This window comes from Hydra vulgaris, chromosome 07, assembly GCF_038396675.1.
Source record: "Hydra vulgaris chromosome 07, alternate assembly HydraT2T_AEP".
NCBI lineage: Eukaryota > Metazoa > Cnidaria > Hydrozoa > Anthoathecata > Hydridae > Hydra > Hydra vulgaris.
Window position 1 is genome coordinate 3,671,282 of NC_088926.1, and position 17,280 is coordinate 3,688,561.

Genomic DNA, 17,280 nt, shown 5'->3' on the forward strand with positions numbered 1-17,280 from the left:
GCTGCATTATTAAAATATAATGAAACCACAAAGTTCTTCTAAAAAGTGATAAAAGCTGAAAAATGTTTTTCTTAAAAAGAAAAAGAGAGCAGAAAATAAAATCACAAAATGCCATTTAACTTTTTTTAATTTTCTTTAGTTTGCCAAACTAAGTTGGATCTTTCGATTATTGTTGATAGCTCAGGAAGTATTGGCATTGCAAACTTTGTTAAAGTCAAAAACTTTTTAACAAACCTAGTTGATTTTTTTAATGTTGGACTAGATGAAACAAGAATTGCTTTGATTAGCTATTCTTATAGGGTATGTGATTTATTGTTATTCTTTTGTGTGTGTGTGTGTGTGTGTGTGTGTGTGTGTGTGTGTGTGTGTGTATGTGTGCGTGCATGTTATACTGAAATTTATACATAATTACATGTAAATACATATGCATATACTAAGTACACACAGATGTTCGCATGTACATACATGTATATACATAATTTTTAATTTTTTAATTATGGGTTCAGAATTCAAAAACATTAAAAAAATATTTACTTTAATTAGAATTAGATACTATTTATTTTTTAAAAATTACAAAAATGTTAGAAAGCCAAATCTAACTTTTAACTTTTTTCTTTAAATTTGAAAATATTATTGTTGTAGATAATTACTTTTTATGTATATTAAATTAAGCAATATATTTAATGTGTTTTCTAGCTCAAAGTTTTTACAAGTAAATGGTTAAGCTAATATTAAAAAAATTTTGTTAGAATTATAAAATTATTTTTTTTCAGACTTCAAAGTATTTAATATTTTTTTTACATTGGTCAAATCACAATCTTGGGCAAAAAAATTTTTGCAAATACTTTTTAAATTTTCATCGAACTATTTGAAAACTTAGAAGAATGTCATTTAAAATTAAGTTCCACTTCCAATCTACATAAAATGCAACTCAACCAGTGATAAAAGTCTTTTTTTTTTAATTCAATATTATTATTTTAAATAATCTACAGTAGAAGTAGTTAGCTTCGTTGAACTGGACATCTAACAATACCCTGCTATAGTAGACTTTATTCTAGTGGAGCTACAAAAATTATCATACTTGTTTTTCAAATTTGTTGACAGAATGTGAGGAAACAACAGAAGAAGGCAAGGCATTCTATTGGGATGCAATTCTATGTCGATGCAAATTATTTGAAATTTTTCTGACAATGGCATGGTTGTGGATTTTGTTTCATAAGTTTCCTGCAGGATAATTTGAAAAACAAGTAGGTGTTATATTTGGATTTAGGAACTTAACTTCATTAAAATTCTTGTAGATTTTGAAATACTGAATCATATTGCCTCTCATTTGTCTTTCTGAAAATGTTTTAGTCCCAAATTTGCCAATCGAGATTCGTAGTTCATGTTTTAGTTGCTCTGCGTTGAATTTTTTCGAGTCTCTCATTATCTTTCTTTAAATAGGAGGTTCCATACTGGAGCGCAAAATTCAAGTAGTGAACAAACATAGATAGTATATTTTATGTTTTAAATCGACGTTTTCAAAAGGAATAAAAGTGTTTGATGAGTTAAGCATATCAAAAGAGCAGTCTAAAACATTGAAACCACCATAAAAGCTTATGACTTTGCATTTATTTATATTAAATTCCATGCCCCAAAGTTTAGACCAAAGTAGTAAGAGATCAATATCTTTTTGGACTAGTTCTAGATCAGACGAACTTTTGATTTTTGCAATTAATTGAGTGTCATCAGCAAATAACTTTCAATTCTCAACTTTTTCTCAATGAGACACTTGTTTTCAGTCTTATCAGGCTGGGCATACAAATATTTATATTTAAAGTTGTTCTTTAATTTTTGAGCATTGCTAGAGGCCAGCTTTGGGTATTAGAATAAAAGAGTTCAATTAAAATAGGTGTCCTATAACCAGGGTAAAGTGAGATTGGATTGGTTGGAGTTGAAATAGAGCTAAACTTAGAATTAGATGATAAGCTTGTTGTGGATAGTAAACTTAGAGTTAGATGATAGGCTTGGAATTGCAGTAGTAGATGGGTTCGCAGTTTGAGTTGAAATTGGATATTGTCAAATTCTATTTTTAATTAAATGAGATAAGCAATTCCTGTATATCTAATCTCAATCTTTAAAACCAGTCTAGTCTTGTAAAGTAACCAGTCTAGTCTAGTAAAAATGTCTGATCTGTATTAAAGCTATTATTGTGATATTGCACATAAATGTATTGCTTAATGAATTCAGTATTAAGTATTATTATGGATTCTCGTGCAAAAATTTTTTTTGAGCAAGATTTATTTTAGATAAGATAAATGTAAAAGTCACAAACTAAAGGATAAAAGTCAGTAGCTCAAGTATATGTTGTCATCTTTTCTTGAAGTGCTGTCATAAGTAGATTTAAAAAAAACTTATCAAACTATGTTTGATAATAGTTTGTTTATGATAACTTTAATGTTATCCAAGGTTTTCTTGGTCTGTTTAAATTCTAAACTCTAACAACTCTATATAAAAAATGTGTTCACTAATGGTCACAATCTGAGCTAGGATAAACTAGAGAGTATATGCACTAATATACCATTTTAAAAAAAAACTCAATACAGAACAGCTAACCAGTATGGTTCTTCATTTTAGTTCATGATATAGATCTTCCTAGACTAATTAACTACTAGTTAAAATTTATTAAATTATTTTTTAAAAAACAAAAAACATCAAAACATTTAATTGTTATTATAAACAGTATTGAGATTTCTTACTTTAAAAAAAAAAATTAACAAATATAATCAAAACTATTAACAATAGCAAAACATTCAAAAGAACACTCTGCATTCTGTTTGTTTTAAACAGTTATCAGAAAAACTGTCACTTTGCTCTTTTAAACTGTTTTGTCTTCACTCTTTTTTTATCCATTTTTTTTGAAATAGAGTTACATATGATATGTACCTCTATTGCAAAAAAAGAGTGCCGCTACATTTAAATAAGTGCTTTTGAGACTTAAGTTTCACTTTATAAACCAATAAAGTAAAATATTATGCTATACTTTAAAATGGTTAAAGTGTATCCTTTATTTTTTAACCCATACTGCCAAATATGGGTTGAAAAATGCCAGTGGGTGATTTTTGAGTGTATTTACACTGCGACCATTTCCTATAAACGCATGAAGAATTTAGCGGATTTACAGTGTTACAGTGGTAATAAAATTGAATTAATAATAATAATAATAATAAATTTGAATTAGTATATGTAAGAAAACAATAATCCATTATGCATCTGATTATTAATTGTCTTGATTGTATTAAAATAATTAAATTTTTAATATTCACGTGGCAATTTTCTATAGATGCACTAAAGTTTTGACGAGTTTTGTCGCAAATTTCTTATATTCTGTAGTGTTTTTTATTTTGTGGGTCAAAACTAAGTTGAACTTAACCAAATGCCGAAAGAAATGATCCTTACCAATATTGAAAAAGGGCAGATATTGGCTTATCATCGAGAAAGTGTTCCAAATCGAGAGAAATGGCTAGAAGATTGAAGAGATGAGATCACGTTATCCGTAATTTCTTGAAAAATCCAACAGATTATGCAATAATCAAGAGAAAACCAAAGAATTCTAGGGTTTCAGGCCGTGAAAAATGCAGAATTGTTCAACTCGCATCAAATTCATCAAAAATTTGGAAACAATTAAGTCAGATTTGGGTTTAAATGTTTGCAAGGAGACGATTAGAAAAGTTCTTAAAGACTGCCTACACATTGTGCAATCAAAAATGAATAAAGCACCAAATTTAAAGCCCGTTCACAAAAAGAAACGGATGGACTCCGCCCGCGAAAACAAGGCATGCAATTGGGAACAAGTAAGAAATTTTTGATTAAGTTCTCATAAATACGTAAGATGTCTAAAAAGCTGAATATTTATGTTATCACTACCAAGTAATTTTTTTGGACGAGAAAAAGTTAAAACTTGATGGGCCTGATGGTTTTAGTGGCTACTGGCGTGATATGAAGAGATAACCCAAATATTTTCGACAAGGAATTTTGGTGGTGGATCTTTGATGTTTTGGCTTGGGTTTAGTGCAACAGAAAAGTTAAATTTAGCATTTACATCTTGCAAAATGAAAAGTTCTTAATATATTGATGTGCTAAAATTATGCTTGATTCTATTTAAAAACAAATATCGACGCAAAAAGTTTGTTTGTCAACAAGACAACGCCAGCATTCACACTAGTAACGAGACTAAAGCTTGGTTTGAAGCTAAAAAAGGTGAACAAATTTGGTGGCCTGCTCGCTTTCCAGATTAAATCCTTTTGAAAACATCTGGGGAATCATTGTAAGACGTATCTATGCTGACCAGAAGCAATATAACTCTGTGGCAGAGCTAAAAGTAGCGGTATCAGAATGCAGGGAGGATATGGAGCCAAAAGTGCTGGAAAACTTGATGGGAAGTATGCCAAAACAAATTTATCAAGTAATTGAGCGCAAAGGAGGTCCAATCGAGTACTAAAAATGTGATTAAAACATTTTTTTGGATAGTTTTGTTAAATAATGTGAACTGCGTCGATAGAAAATAGTCAGCTTTCTTTTGAATTTAATTCATTTATGATTGACCTCTTTTCAAATTTGATATTATTTTTTGATAATTTTCATTATTTTTTAATACTTTATTTATAATTTATTGAAATACAATATAAAGATACAGTTAAGTACGTTATTAAGACATAATCCACATGCGCCTATAGAAAATGGTCGCAGTGTATAAGTATACCAAGCAAATTAATTTATTATTTTCTTACTAAATATTAGTATCAAATGCGTTTCCTAAAGTAATTTTTAGATAAATTATTATAATCTAACGAAGCTAGTTTATTTATAACCTTTTATAAAAATGTTTTAAATGCAATCTTTATACATAAATCTTTTAAAATTTTTAAAATAATTTGAATAAGAAAATTTTAAAATACTAAAATTATTTTGTTTAAATAGATTTCTTTTTTAAATAAAATTCTTAAAGAAACTTACATATTTAAAGAAAAATAGTATTTATAGCGTATTCTTGATATCGCTTTAAATAAAATGAAAATATAAAAAAACAGTGTTGCCTTTTTCATATACTATTCGACTTTTATGCTAAAATAATTTATAGTTAGAAGCTTATATTATGTGTTAACAACATATAAGATATAATAGAAACAATTGTATGGCTAACTTTTGTGAGTCTTTGAATATATTAAGTAAATTAATATAATTGATAAGTTAATATTTGAGGTTGTTTTAATTTAGTTTATAATTAAATTTGCTGTGATGTACTTTATCCATTTAGTGAATCAAAGTAAATATAACTTTAAAAGGTTCAATGTCGTTAAAGCAAAAAAGTTGATGGTTTCTATTAGCATTTATTAACTAATAGAAATTTTTTTAATAAAAACGAAATAGTATATATTTTAATAAACTTAAAGTAGTAAAATTTAAAAAAAAAAAAACATACAGCCTTTCCTTGACACGTTTGGCTGTATGTTTTGGATCGTTATCTTGCTGAAAAATAAATGACTTATTAAGTCCCAATTTGTGGGCACTTTCTTCCAGATTATTTTTTAGAATGTTTAAATACATACTTTGATCCATATTTCCATCAATGAAAACCAAGTTTCCTACACCTGAAGCACTCATATACCCTCACACTAAAACACTTCCTCTACCATGCTTCACCGTTGGATACAAGTTTTGTTTTTTAAATGCTTCATTTGGTTTTCTCCAAACTTTAACTCTTCCATCTAATGAAAACACATTAAATTTTGACTCATCGGTGAAAAGGACAGATTCCCAGAATGTTTGTGGTTCATTAATATAAAGCTTTGCAAAGTGTAGTCGTTTGGCTTTGTTTACTTTGCTGATGCAGGGCTTTTTCAATGGTACTCCACCATTGTATCCAGCTCTTCTTAAGGTTATTCTAATAGTTTCAGGATCCACTTTTAAATTGTAATCATTTTGCAGCGTTCCAGTTTTGGAGCACTTATTTTAGGATTCTGGATGGCTCTTCTCAGAATAGCTCGTCGATGCAATACTTGAATCTTATTTGGAAGTCCTGTACCTGGCTTATCAGCAGTTTTTTTAGTGGTTTGGTATTTCTTGATAATGGACTGCACAGTTGAACATGGTTTTTTTACTATTTCTCCTATATTTCACTGTGATTTTCCCTCCTTCCATAGTCTAACAATAAGTGATCGAATTTCCTCTGCAACTCTTATTTTTAATAATTGTTCTAACAAAAATTAAAAATATAAAAGATTCATATAAAGAAAAATAATACAAAAATATTACTAAATCTAATTTATATTTAAAAAACGTTACTTTAATACTGATTACATAACAAATTGAGGTTGGAGTGCAGGGTGAATGAAAACTTTTTTGGCGCAAAAAACAGGCATTGTATAGTTTAAAATGCGATATTTAATTTTCTATTCTTTATTTTGTAAAATCTTTTTTTACAATATTTCTTGAATGGTTAACTGATATCATTTAGTTGAAATTTTGCTTATACCTTTGTTCAATAAAACGTAATCGCGTCTGAAAAATGAACAGGACAGGTGGATGAAAACTTTTTTGACACAGTGTATATATATATATATATATATATATATATATATATATATATATATATATATATATATATATATATATATATATATATATATATATATATATATATATATATATATATATATATATATATATATATAAGAGAAAGAGAAGCAACATTACAACGATGCAATAATGGTTGGAGGTTGGCTGCAAGAGCAGGTTAATGCTAAGGCTAAGGCTAATATGCGTTAAAATTTTAAAGTTGCATAAAATGCGTTTTTTGCGTCTTGTTTTCGAAACATTTGCAAATCATCGATTTGAGTAAACAAAAGTTTATCAACACAATTAAAAAGAAGGAAGTAACATTTAATTAAAAAAAAAAATTAAAGAAATAAAAAGCATTTGTGGTTTTAGAGAAATCTCAATTTAAAGTTGGCCGGATTTTTCTGTATTCACCCAATATTCATGAGAAGACGAAAATTCATGAGAACACGAAATGATTTTTTTAATTATTCTTAACTATACTTATATTCTTTGTTTTATAGTGAAATCTCTCAGCATTCAAATGAGGTTATTTACAAATAGTTAAAAACTAATCTTAGGTAAATACCATGATAATACAAATACCATAATAATACAAATAAAAATGATAATATTGATGATAAATTAACAATTATAAGAATACTAGAAAAATTATATAATAATAAAACAGTATTAAATTTAAAACAACAATTGAATATTATGTGCAGACAAGAAAGTTACAAACAGTTATGTATTGTCAAAATGTAACAATGATTTTACAAATATGTAACCATGATTAAACAAATATAATTTTTAATTTTAATAATCATTATAAAAAAATAAAAGTGTTATAAATATTTCATTAAAAAGTAACAATAAATAAGCAAACAATGAATTTTTAATAACACTCACAAATAAAAACGTGTCACACACAAATTCATTTAATTCACACAAATTGAACAACTGTTCACTTTCAGCAGAAGTTGGAGGGCATAATAAATACTCAGAGCTATTAGAGCTAATTGCTTGAAGCTTTTTCTATTTGCTGCCCGCCATACTATAGGACTATATTGTTGCATGATAATATCTTGGCTCAAATAAATTAAAACTTCATTTTTTAATTTTACATAATGTTTGCTTTCTATTTTATGCAGAACTTCAGATATTCAAATGTGTTTTTGTTTAAAGTGTTTTTTTATTTTTAATAAAATTTTCAAAGCATTTTGAAAAATCGAAATCTAGATTTATTGTACTTGATGATAAACTGACTTCAGTTTGAAATTCCTTATGATCTTTTTGTTGAAGACCTGAGAAATCTACAAACCATTTTCAAAATAACTTTTGCTTCTTAATTTGGAAAAAAATTATTTTTATACCTTGGATCTAAATATGCGGTTAAAATGAGATTTTTGTCATTCAGATATTTTTCAAATCTTTCATTAGCTGATTTTTTACATTCTTTTAAAGTTGTCCCTAATCCTAAAAACAAGGTAGACTTTTCAGCTTTAACCAGCATGTTTTTTTATAACTTGTACAATTGGAATTATAGCAGATAAAATTGCTTCATGCTCACATAACAAATTTGTTATATCATTAAACATTTTTAAAAATCGTAGTTATTTTTCCAAAATAATTCATTCATTGTTTTCCAGTGACTTTAGTTTAGATTTTAATTCATTATCACAACAAAATAGGATCAAAGCATGCTTCTGTTCAAAAATTCTTTCAAACATAAAATATTGGCTATTCCATCTTGTTTTAATGTCTTGTTTGAACCTATTTTCATGCACTTGATAATGAGTTTGATATTTTTGATAAGCTTCAAAAGAAGATAGCAAATGATTAAAATGGGTTACTATGTTTTTACAAGTTGTTGATATATTTTAAATAGATATCTAGGCAAACACAGCATCATTCAACACAAGTTGAAAAGTGTGTAAAAAACACAGCAAACTGTTGTAACCTGCCTTTCTTATTCCAGCTACCACAATAGCTGCATTATCTCTACCAACTAAATGTACCTTTGAAGTTGGAATAAGAAAATCATTCATAGAACTTTAAATTGCTTCGCTTATATATTTGGTAGCATGCGATACATTAGGTTAACAAATGTGAAGAATTGCAGATGAAATTTATTAGTGAAGAATTGCAGATGAATTTGATGAAATTCATTAGTTAACCAATGAGCTGTCAAGCTAAGAAATGAGCATTTTCCGTTGGTAGATGCCCATTCATCAGTTGTAAATGAAATGTATGAAGGATCATTTCTTTTTTTTTTAACATTTTGTCTGACTTTGTTGTATATATTTTGAAAAACAGAGTTTTTAATGTATTTTTTACTTGGAAGGACATAAATGGTTTAGCAATCTTTGAAATCCGATATCTTCTACTATAGAAAAAGGTTGAATATCAACCACAATCATTTCTGCAATATAGTTATTAATTAATTTAGACCTGTGATCATTAATGTTCCAGGGCTTTTTTCTTTCAAGTGTTTCAAATAAAGTTTGTTGAGACTGTTTTGAGCAACTTTCTTCAGTTGACTTAATTTTCTTGAACACATTTTGTTCATTTTCTGCTCTCTTTTTGTTTTCTTCTACATTAAATTTCAACTCTTTTTTATTCTTTGCTATTTCTTATTCTTTGCTATTTCTTTATCTTTTGTATTGATATGATACGACATATTTGTTGTGTTATATTTTTTTTTATGTTACCTCTTATGATCTTCAGTTTACATGTGCTGCATATTGCAATTGAGGCATCTTCAGGAGAAACAGTAAAATATTTCCACACCCAACTACATGATTTTATTGGAATACAAACAAAACTTCTGCCATTCTGAATATATATTTTATTCTACAACTTTAATAATTTATTTGTAAATTAGATATATAAATAACAATCAGATAGAAATATAGAAAGCATTACTTGAATATATATAGATAACAATGGTTAAATAGGTAACTTTTAAGTATAACAATAAAGCAACACAAAATAATATTATTCTAAAAACAACATTATAGTAATAAAAGTATAAATACATTCAGCTGTTAAATTTAAGCTAATAAATATTATTTTAAGAATAAACAAATGAGCCAGTAAAGAAAGTCAAAATAAACAATTTCTCAAAAAATTTTTATGTAATGCATAAAGTTTAGATTTATTATTTAATTATTATCATAATGCAGGATAAAAATATTAAAATGCCATCAGTTGGCATATCAGTAAATTAATAAAAAAAAAGCTGATGCTGATATCAATTACAACTGTGCAAAAAGTGGCTGATTAAGCTGATGCCAATTAATTGGTACATCACTATTAAATACAAAGATACAAGTACACTTTTATGTACATGTACACAAAAACACATTTACATACATATACATGCACATACGCAAATGTATTAACTAATATGAAATTTCTATTAATATGATAATATATATAATTTACAATATTCATAGCTTATTTTATAATAACAACCTAATATATAAAATATATTATACTCACAAGAAATATTTGCATTATTGATTTTTAACTAAAAAATGTTTACATTTAGTAAGAAACAACTTTTTTCTTTTTCAACAAATTTTTCTTAAATTATTAGTTTATTAATATTTAACTTATTGAAAGACTTGAAAATGTTAAAACTCACTGTGTAACCAGCATAAAGTGATAAAAAAACTTTTGTTTTTTATACTTAACAAAAACTGTTAACTAACCGCTTTTTAATAAAACCCACTACAGTTGAATTGATTTTATACCATGTTACTACACAGCTAGCCAGAATATTGTTTCACTAAAAAGTCAATTTATTGCAGAAAATTTATCACAAATAAAAAACTGGCCACCTCTGTAGTAGCATGGTCCAATCAGTCAATCTTTACGGACACCCAAAAAAAATGATTCAAACATTTTTTTTTCTTGTTAATATGCAAACAAAAAATGATGAAACTTAAAAATTATCTTATGTAATATAAAGTTTTAGTGAAAATCTGTTTGTTTTTTTACCCCTGAAAATCTCACACTTAGAAAGACAAGTTTAAAAGAATTTTAACAAACATTTTTTTATTAGTTAATACTAACTTGTTTCCTTTAAAAAATATTTAAAATATTAAAATCAAAAATTTTTTTCAGATAAGTAGATAGTCTTATTTTTGCATGGCGACGCAGAGTGTGATGATGCACTTGCAATTGTTTGGAAGGACATTGGGTGTATTTACAAAGAAACTTTCAAAAAACAAGTATTCAACAAGTGCTATGTTCGAAGAATATGGAGTTTAGCCATGTAATTAAATTTGTTCTTACATGCGTTATTAGACCTGCATTTGCAACCATTGTGTTACTTATCATTCAATTAAATCTCATCATTTTACTTTGACTGTTCCTAAGTGCTCCAAAAATTCTTACTTGTCTAGTTTTTTTTCTTCCTGGAAGAAAAAAAACCAGACAAGTATAGTTAGACATCAGTTCTTTAGAATTTGCCCTCTTCTTTTTGTTTTCCTAATTTTTATAATTTGCAATTTTTAAAGATGTCTGTTAATCGTTAATTTTCATTATAAACTTCATCTTTTCACTTCGAGTAACTTTCAACTCTAGTAGTGGTTGCTTGCAGACTTGTAGGAAGTGGAGATGGTAATATATATATATATATATATATATATATATATATATATATATATATATATATATATATATATATATATATATATTATATAATGAACATGGCGAGCTATGCGAGCTGCACCTCTAAACAGCTTCTTAGGAGAGGTTTTTACTTTTTGTGAGAGCTATCTGTTTATTCATTAAAAAAGCTTATTAATTACAAAATTTTAGTTTTATACTTGTTACAAGCCCAGAGCGCAACAAATTGTTTTTTTTTAATTAAAGTTGATGTTCATATCTTTACTTATTGACAAATGTCTAATTTAAGATATTTCATATAAGGAAGTTTTATTTTCAAATTATTTTTAATCTAGTTGATAAGTTATTAGATATATCAATGATGCTTATTGAATTCAATTAATTTTTATTTCTTCAAAACAAATTTTTACGAACTTGCAAAGTGCGCACAAATTAATGATAACTAATATGCAATGACCTAGCGATTGTAAATTGTTATCGATTGGTACTGAATAGTAAATTTTTCTCAATTCAGTTCGCTAAATGTACTTACAAATAAAAAAAATTTGAAGAAATTCAAAGAAAATGAGCAAAAAATAAAATAAAAATTGTTTTGATATTTCTTTTTAAAACTTTTAAAAATAATATCATATTAAGTATTTAAGAATAATTTAAAAAAAGATATCATTAAATAGCATTAAATGCACAGTAAAAAATAAAAACTATAATAAATATATTAGATTCTACATTAGATTCTACATTAGATGTTTTGACATTTCTTTTTTAAAACTTTAAAAGATAATATTATATTAAGTATTTAAGAATAAGTTAATAAAAATATCATATTATTGACATTAAATGCACAATAAAAATAAAAGCTATAATAAACATTAATTCTATATATTCTATTAGTTAGTATATATTTAAGCAAAACTTAAATATTCTTTTCAAACATTTTAAAAGTGAATTTAATATGCAAATAAACATTTCTTCACTTTAAGAAAAATAAGAAAACTAAAAAAAAAAAAGCAATCGTAATGTTGAAGCATGGTTTCTTTTAAAGTAATTGCAAATGCATTCATTTTAAGATAAATTTTGCATGCTTTTGTTAACGCATGTATAAACCATGCTTAAACATAATTACTATCTTTGATACCATACTTAGTTATTTTACTTAATAGCTATGCTATTAAAAGAAATAATCATGTTTTAGCATGATTTCTTTTAAAGTCTTTAAAATGTGTTTTAAATTTTAGTAACTAATTGTTTTTTTATTATAAATATGTGTTTTATATAATAAAAAACTATTAATGGCATAATTATTTGGAAAAAAAATTGCTGAAGTAATGCGTGTGTTTTTAAAAATTTTAAGCAAACACCAACGTTTGCATATGCAAAAAGAAATAAAAAAGAATAGTTCGTTTTAGCAGTGATCATGGTAGTATTTACAAAAATTAAAATAAATTGAAACCTTATGACAATGACATACAGTGGCTTCAAGATTGACAGATAAAGTAAGTTCAACTACACTTACAGTTTTGGACCTTTTTTAGAAGAGAAAAGAGCATGATTAGTAGAACCATTTCAAAGTTGGAAGTAAGGAAAAAGCAAGCATGATAAAGTGAGACAACCTTAATAGATACTAACTTTGCCATGAATTGTGTATACGTTTTCCATAAGAGGTCAACAGTGAGTGATAATATGTAATGTAGAGGACTCAGTAAGAGTGCTGTTATTTATCAGACAGGAATATATAGTTGTGTTATAGAAGCAAAAGAGCCTTTGCAAAAGCCTGTGCAAATAGAGCCTCTTTAAATATAAGATTGTCAGAAAGATCATAAGTGTTGATGAAAAACAACACAGGACCAAGAACAGAACCTTGCTGTATCCAAAAAGTTTCTGGAAATAAAGATTAATGTTGGTCTTTGACAATGAATTTAATACTGCGGTTAGAAAGATAGGATTTAATAATTTCAAAAACTTTCCCAACACACCATAAGATGCTTATGGAGAAGACCAGCGTACCAAACATTTTTGAAAGCTTTTGATATCTCAAGAGCAATAGCTCTTGTCCACCATTTAATGCTTAATTGAACCTTTCAGTGACAATTTTTAGCAAATCAGCCATGGAACGAGAAGATTGAAATCAAAATCAAATAGTACAAATTTGTTGATTGAAGACTCAAAGACTTTGCTAACAATAAATAGAAGTCAGATTGGATCATAGTTAGAGTGGTCAGAGTTTTCTCCAAGTTTTTTAAGATTGTAGCCATAGATGTCATTTTCCAGTAAGGAATCAATAAAAAAAAATAAATACAGAATTTACAAAACAAAATCACTCAGTATTTCACAAAAATAAATTCACTTAGTAGAGTTTAGAGAGAACTGGAAAGAGTTCTAATGAAGAGATGAAACACTTTTATAAGACTATGACAAGAACCTAAATTCTTCGATTTGGCATTTTGAGACAATAGTTATTAAACTAAGAATATTGGAGCTTAGGATTAGATCTTTTCACATTGATTGACAAGAGTGTTGTCCGGACTACAAGCTGCAGAAGAATTTAATTGAGAAATGACTTAAACAACAGAAGTGATTTAGATGTCTAACGATTAGTTAATCTGTGTAATTGGAATGGCAGTAAGAGTTTAGTATTAAATTCAAAAGACAAGCTTTTCAAGAGAAATTCTTTTAGGATTGCATGCTAAATTTACCATTTTTGGAGTCTAGTAATTAGATTTGATTAAATCTCAAAGGATAGCAGATGTAGCAGCAGATGATATATCAAATTGAAAAGATGCTAGTGCTGTATTGGGGAATCATGTAATAAGAGCTGTCTTCTGAGGATATTTCATTTACATCCCTAATATTTTTAGGTGAAGTTTCTTGATTAGAGTCATGCTCCACTGATTCATAAACTTCATTTTCAATGTTTTGTTATATTTGATGGCCTGACTTTTTTCACGAACCTTATCTCTTTAAGATATGAGCCGTAATAAATCAAGTTGTGGCACCATTATATCTTTAGAACAAATGCATAAAAAGTGATTTGCTGCAGAACAATTTTTAACTTCTTCACATGAAGAATTTTCATCTGTACAAAGTAATATGTTGCACCTACATTATATCCAATAATTTGTCCAACAATTGGTCATACCTTTCTTTAGAAATGTCCCTAAACAATATTTCAAACAGTTAAAATTGTATCAAATAGCATTTTTTGAGATATGACTACAGAGGTCTTAAACATAAAATAGGATTGAGACCATTATTTTAATACCAAGTCTGCCAATACCACCAAGATTTCCTTTACAGGTAGATGACATCTCCTACAAAAAATATAAAATTTACACTGTTGTAAAATTGTTTGTTTGAAATACTTAGTATTGTAATATTTCCTACCCAGTGGGCACTGGACATCCAAAGGCGCCCAGCAAATTATTATACATATAATAGTGTAACATTGTAATACTTATATTTTTTGATTACAACATAAATGAAAGTTATATGAAAAATGAATAGAAAAAAAAAACAAGCTAAAAACAATACACTAAAACCAATAAATATATTTTAGGTTCATGTTGAATTTCGGCTCAATGAAAAGCAAAATAAACCAGCTATGAAAGAAGCTATCAGTAAAATAAAGTACCAGAGATCAACCACTGCAACAGGTGATGCCTTAATGACTTTAGTGGATGTGATTTATACTGAAAAAAATGGCATGAGAAGTGATAAGTCTATACCAAAGGTATTTCATCAAAATTCTAATTATAACTATGTTAATTAGTTATTTTTTATCAAATAATTGATTATCATTTTATTTTTTATCATAATTTAAGATTTTCTTGTTTTGTAAGACTAGTAACTTGCTTGGGTCTTTTATCTTTTTATATCACCAAATCACATTTTATATCACCGAATCACATTTTATATCACCGAATCACATTTTATATCATCAAAAAGTGATATAGTAATAACCTTTTGTTATTTTTTTTTACTTTTTGTATCACCAGATCACTTTTTATGTCACCAAATCCTTTTTTTTATTAATATATCACTTATTTTTTACTTTTTGTATCACCAGATCACTTTTTATGTCACCAAATCCCTTTTGTTATTAATATATCACTTTTTTTTCACTTTTTGTATCACCAAATCACTTTTTATGTGATTTATAAAAATTTATATTACCACAATAGTATGTTGGTTGTTTTTTTGAGGTCTTAAAAACTACTCTATATTCTTGGTAGTTTCACTCATAATTTGTTTCTAAATGATTCAGATTTGTGTTATGTCTTTTTCTTGACTTTTGTTATAGAGTAATGGGTTTAACTGTGAAGAAAAATTCACAGATTTGATTTTTAAAATTTTTTATACTTTTGTTGATATCTTGCTGCTGGATAAATGAGATCAGATAACATAATGGTTCCATGTAACACATATTTTGAATGGCTTTTGTTAAAAAGTTTTTTTTTTCAATGTTTATTTAATTTGTTTTTTAATATTTATTTCAATGTTCTACTTTACTCTTTTATATTTTATTCTTTAATATTTTTTTATTATTTTTTATATTCTTTGTTTTCTTTTTTCTATCACATTTTGCTTCTACAGGAGTTTCTTTTTTATTATAGTAAAAATAATAACACAATATTCAACTATGTGATTACAGTAAGAATAATTACACAGCACTTTTAAAAATATTTATTTATTATTTTACTATTTGTTTTGTTTATTTTTATATAGAAAGATAAAATAAAGTACAATGTTAGATTAAAAAAAGTTTTTGTATGGTTTAAATAAAGACTAAAAATATGGTGAGCATGATAGGCAACCAGGTTATTTATTACAAATCCATTGCAACCTTAGCAGGTGCTAACTTTGTAGTGGATTTTATAGATGGGTGCTATAAAAGGTCAGTTGAGAAGAATAATTGAGGAGATGTAATGTAGTGGAGTCAAAGAAATATCATTCATCAAGAATATATTATTGCAATATTATTGACTAGAGATTGTATATAAACCTCTACCATCCACTTGGGTTTTATTTTTTTAATTGCTGTTGTGTTTCATTGTTCTTATAAAATCCCTCAAATGCTAATCACTTATGTTTTCTGGTTTCATGTTTTTTAGCTTCAAAAGAGTTTCATGTTGTCATGGCTTCAAAATGGTTTTTTGTTTTCTAGCTTCAAAAAATTAACTTTTAAGAATAAGAAACTTGTGACTTGTTGTTTTTAGTTTTTTTAATTTTCAAGTAATTCAAAAAACAGAAATAATGTTTTTTTTTTTTTCAAATTTTGTCATTGTTATTTCTAATTTTGACCTTTTTTTACGTTTAATTGTTTTTACTTAATTGCAATGTTTCCCAATTGGATTGCTTCTTTTTATTTATGACAAAGTAATGGGCAAAAAGTCATTGATTTTATTTTAAAGTAAGTCACAGACAGCTGTGTATCATTACTAGATTCACTAACTAAAATATAGAGTTAATATGACAAATTAAATAACTTTAAAGTCTATCATGGAATAACAAATTGAATGCCTTGAAGTTTGTCTTGATATGACAAATTAAAAATCTTGAAGCTTTGTCTTGATATGCCATGTTAAATGTCTTAAAAGTTTGTCACAGTATGACAAGTTATATGTTTGTCATTATATGTCAAATTAAATGTTTGTCTTGATATGACAAATAAAATTTTTTTAAAGTTTGTCTTGATAGAATAAATTGAAAATCTTGAAAATTTATCTTAGTTTAACATGCTAAACATCCTGAAGTTTTCAATTTTAGAAATTAAAAGTCTTTCTTTTAATTTCTAGGATTTAAAATTCTAAAATTTGATAATTAATTTGATAATTAAACTTTTATTTTTAGTTTGGAGTTTTATTGACTGATGGTTACTCAAATGGTGAAATTGATGTCTATTATGCTGCAGAGCGTGTTAAGCAAGCTGGTATTAGCATGTTTGTTATTGGAGTATCTGATAGGTACAATCTTTTATTTATTTTCTTATTATCAAAATTTAAATGTATTAGAAGTCAAAAATTTAAATATTTTCAATAAAAAATATTTGCTGAAAATCGAAAACTT

General features: G+C 26.6%; 1 protein-coding gene across 1 annotated transcript in view; it reads left to right on the plus strand.

The window, feature by feature from the left end:
* Positions 1-17,280, plus strand: part of LOC100210072 (cadherin-related tumor suppressor) — a 136,118-nt gene that overhangs the window by 21,198 nt on the left and 97,640 nt on the right. The window contains exons 4-6 of the mRNA XM_065801912.1: positions 140-300; positions 14,771-14,944; positions 17,065-17,177. Of these exons, the coding sequence (XP_065657984.1) occupies positions 140-300; positions 14,771-14,944; positions 17,065-17,177 (448 nt within the window). The remainder of the gene's footprint in view (positions 1-139; positions 301-14,770; positions 14,945-17,064; positions 17,178-17,280) is intronic.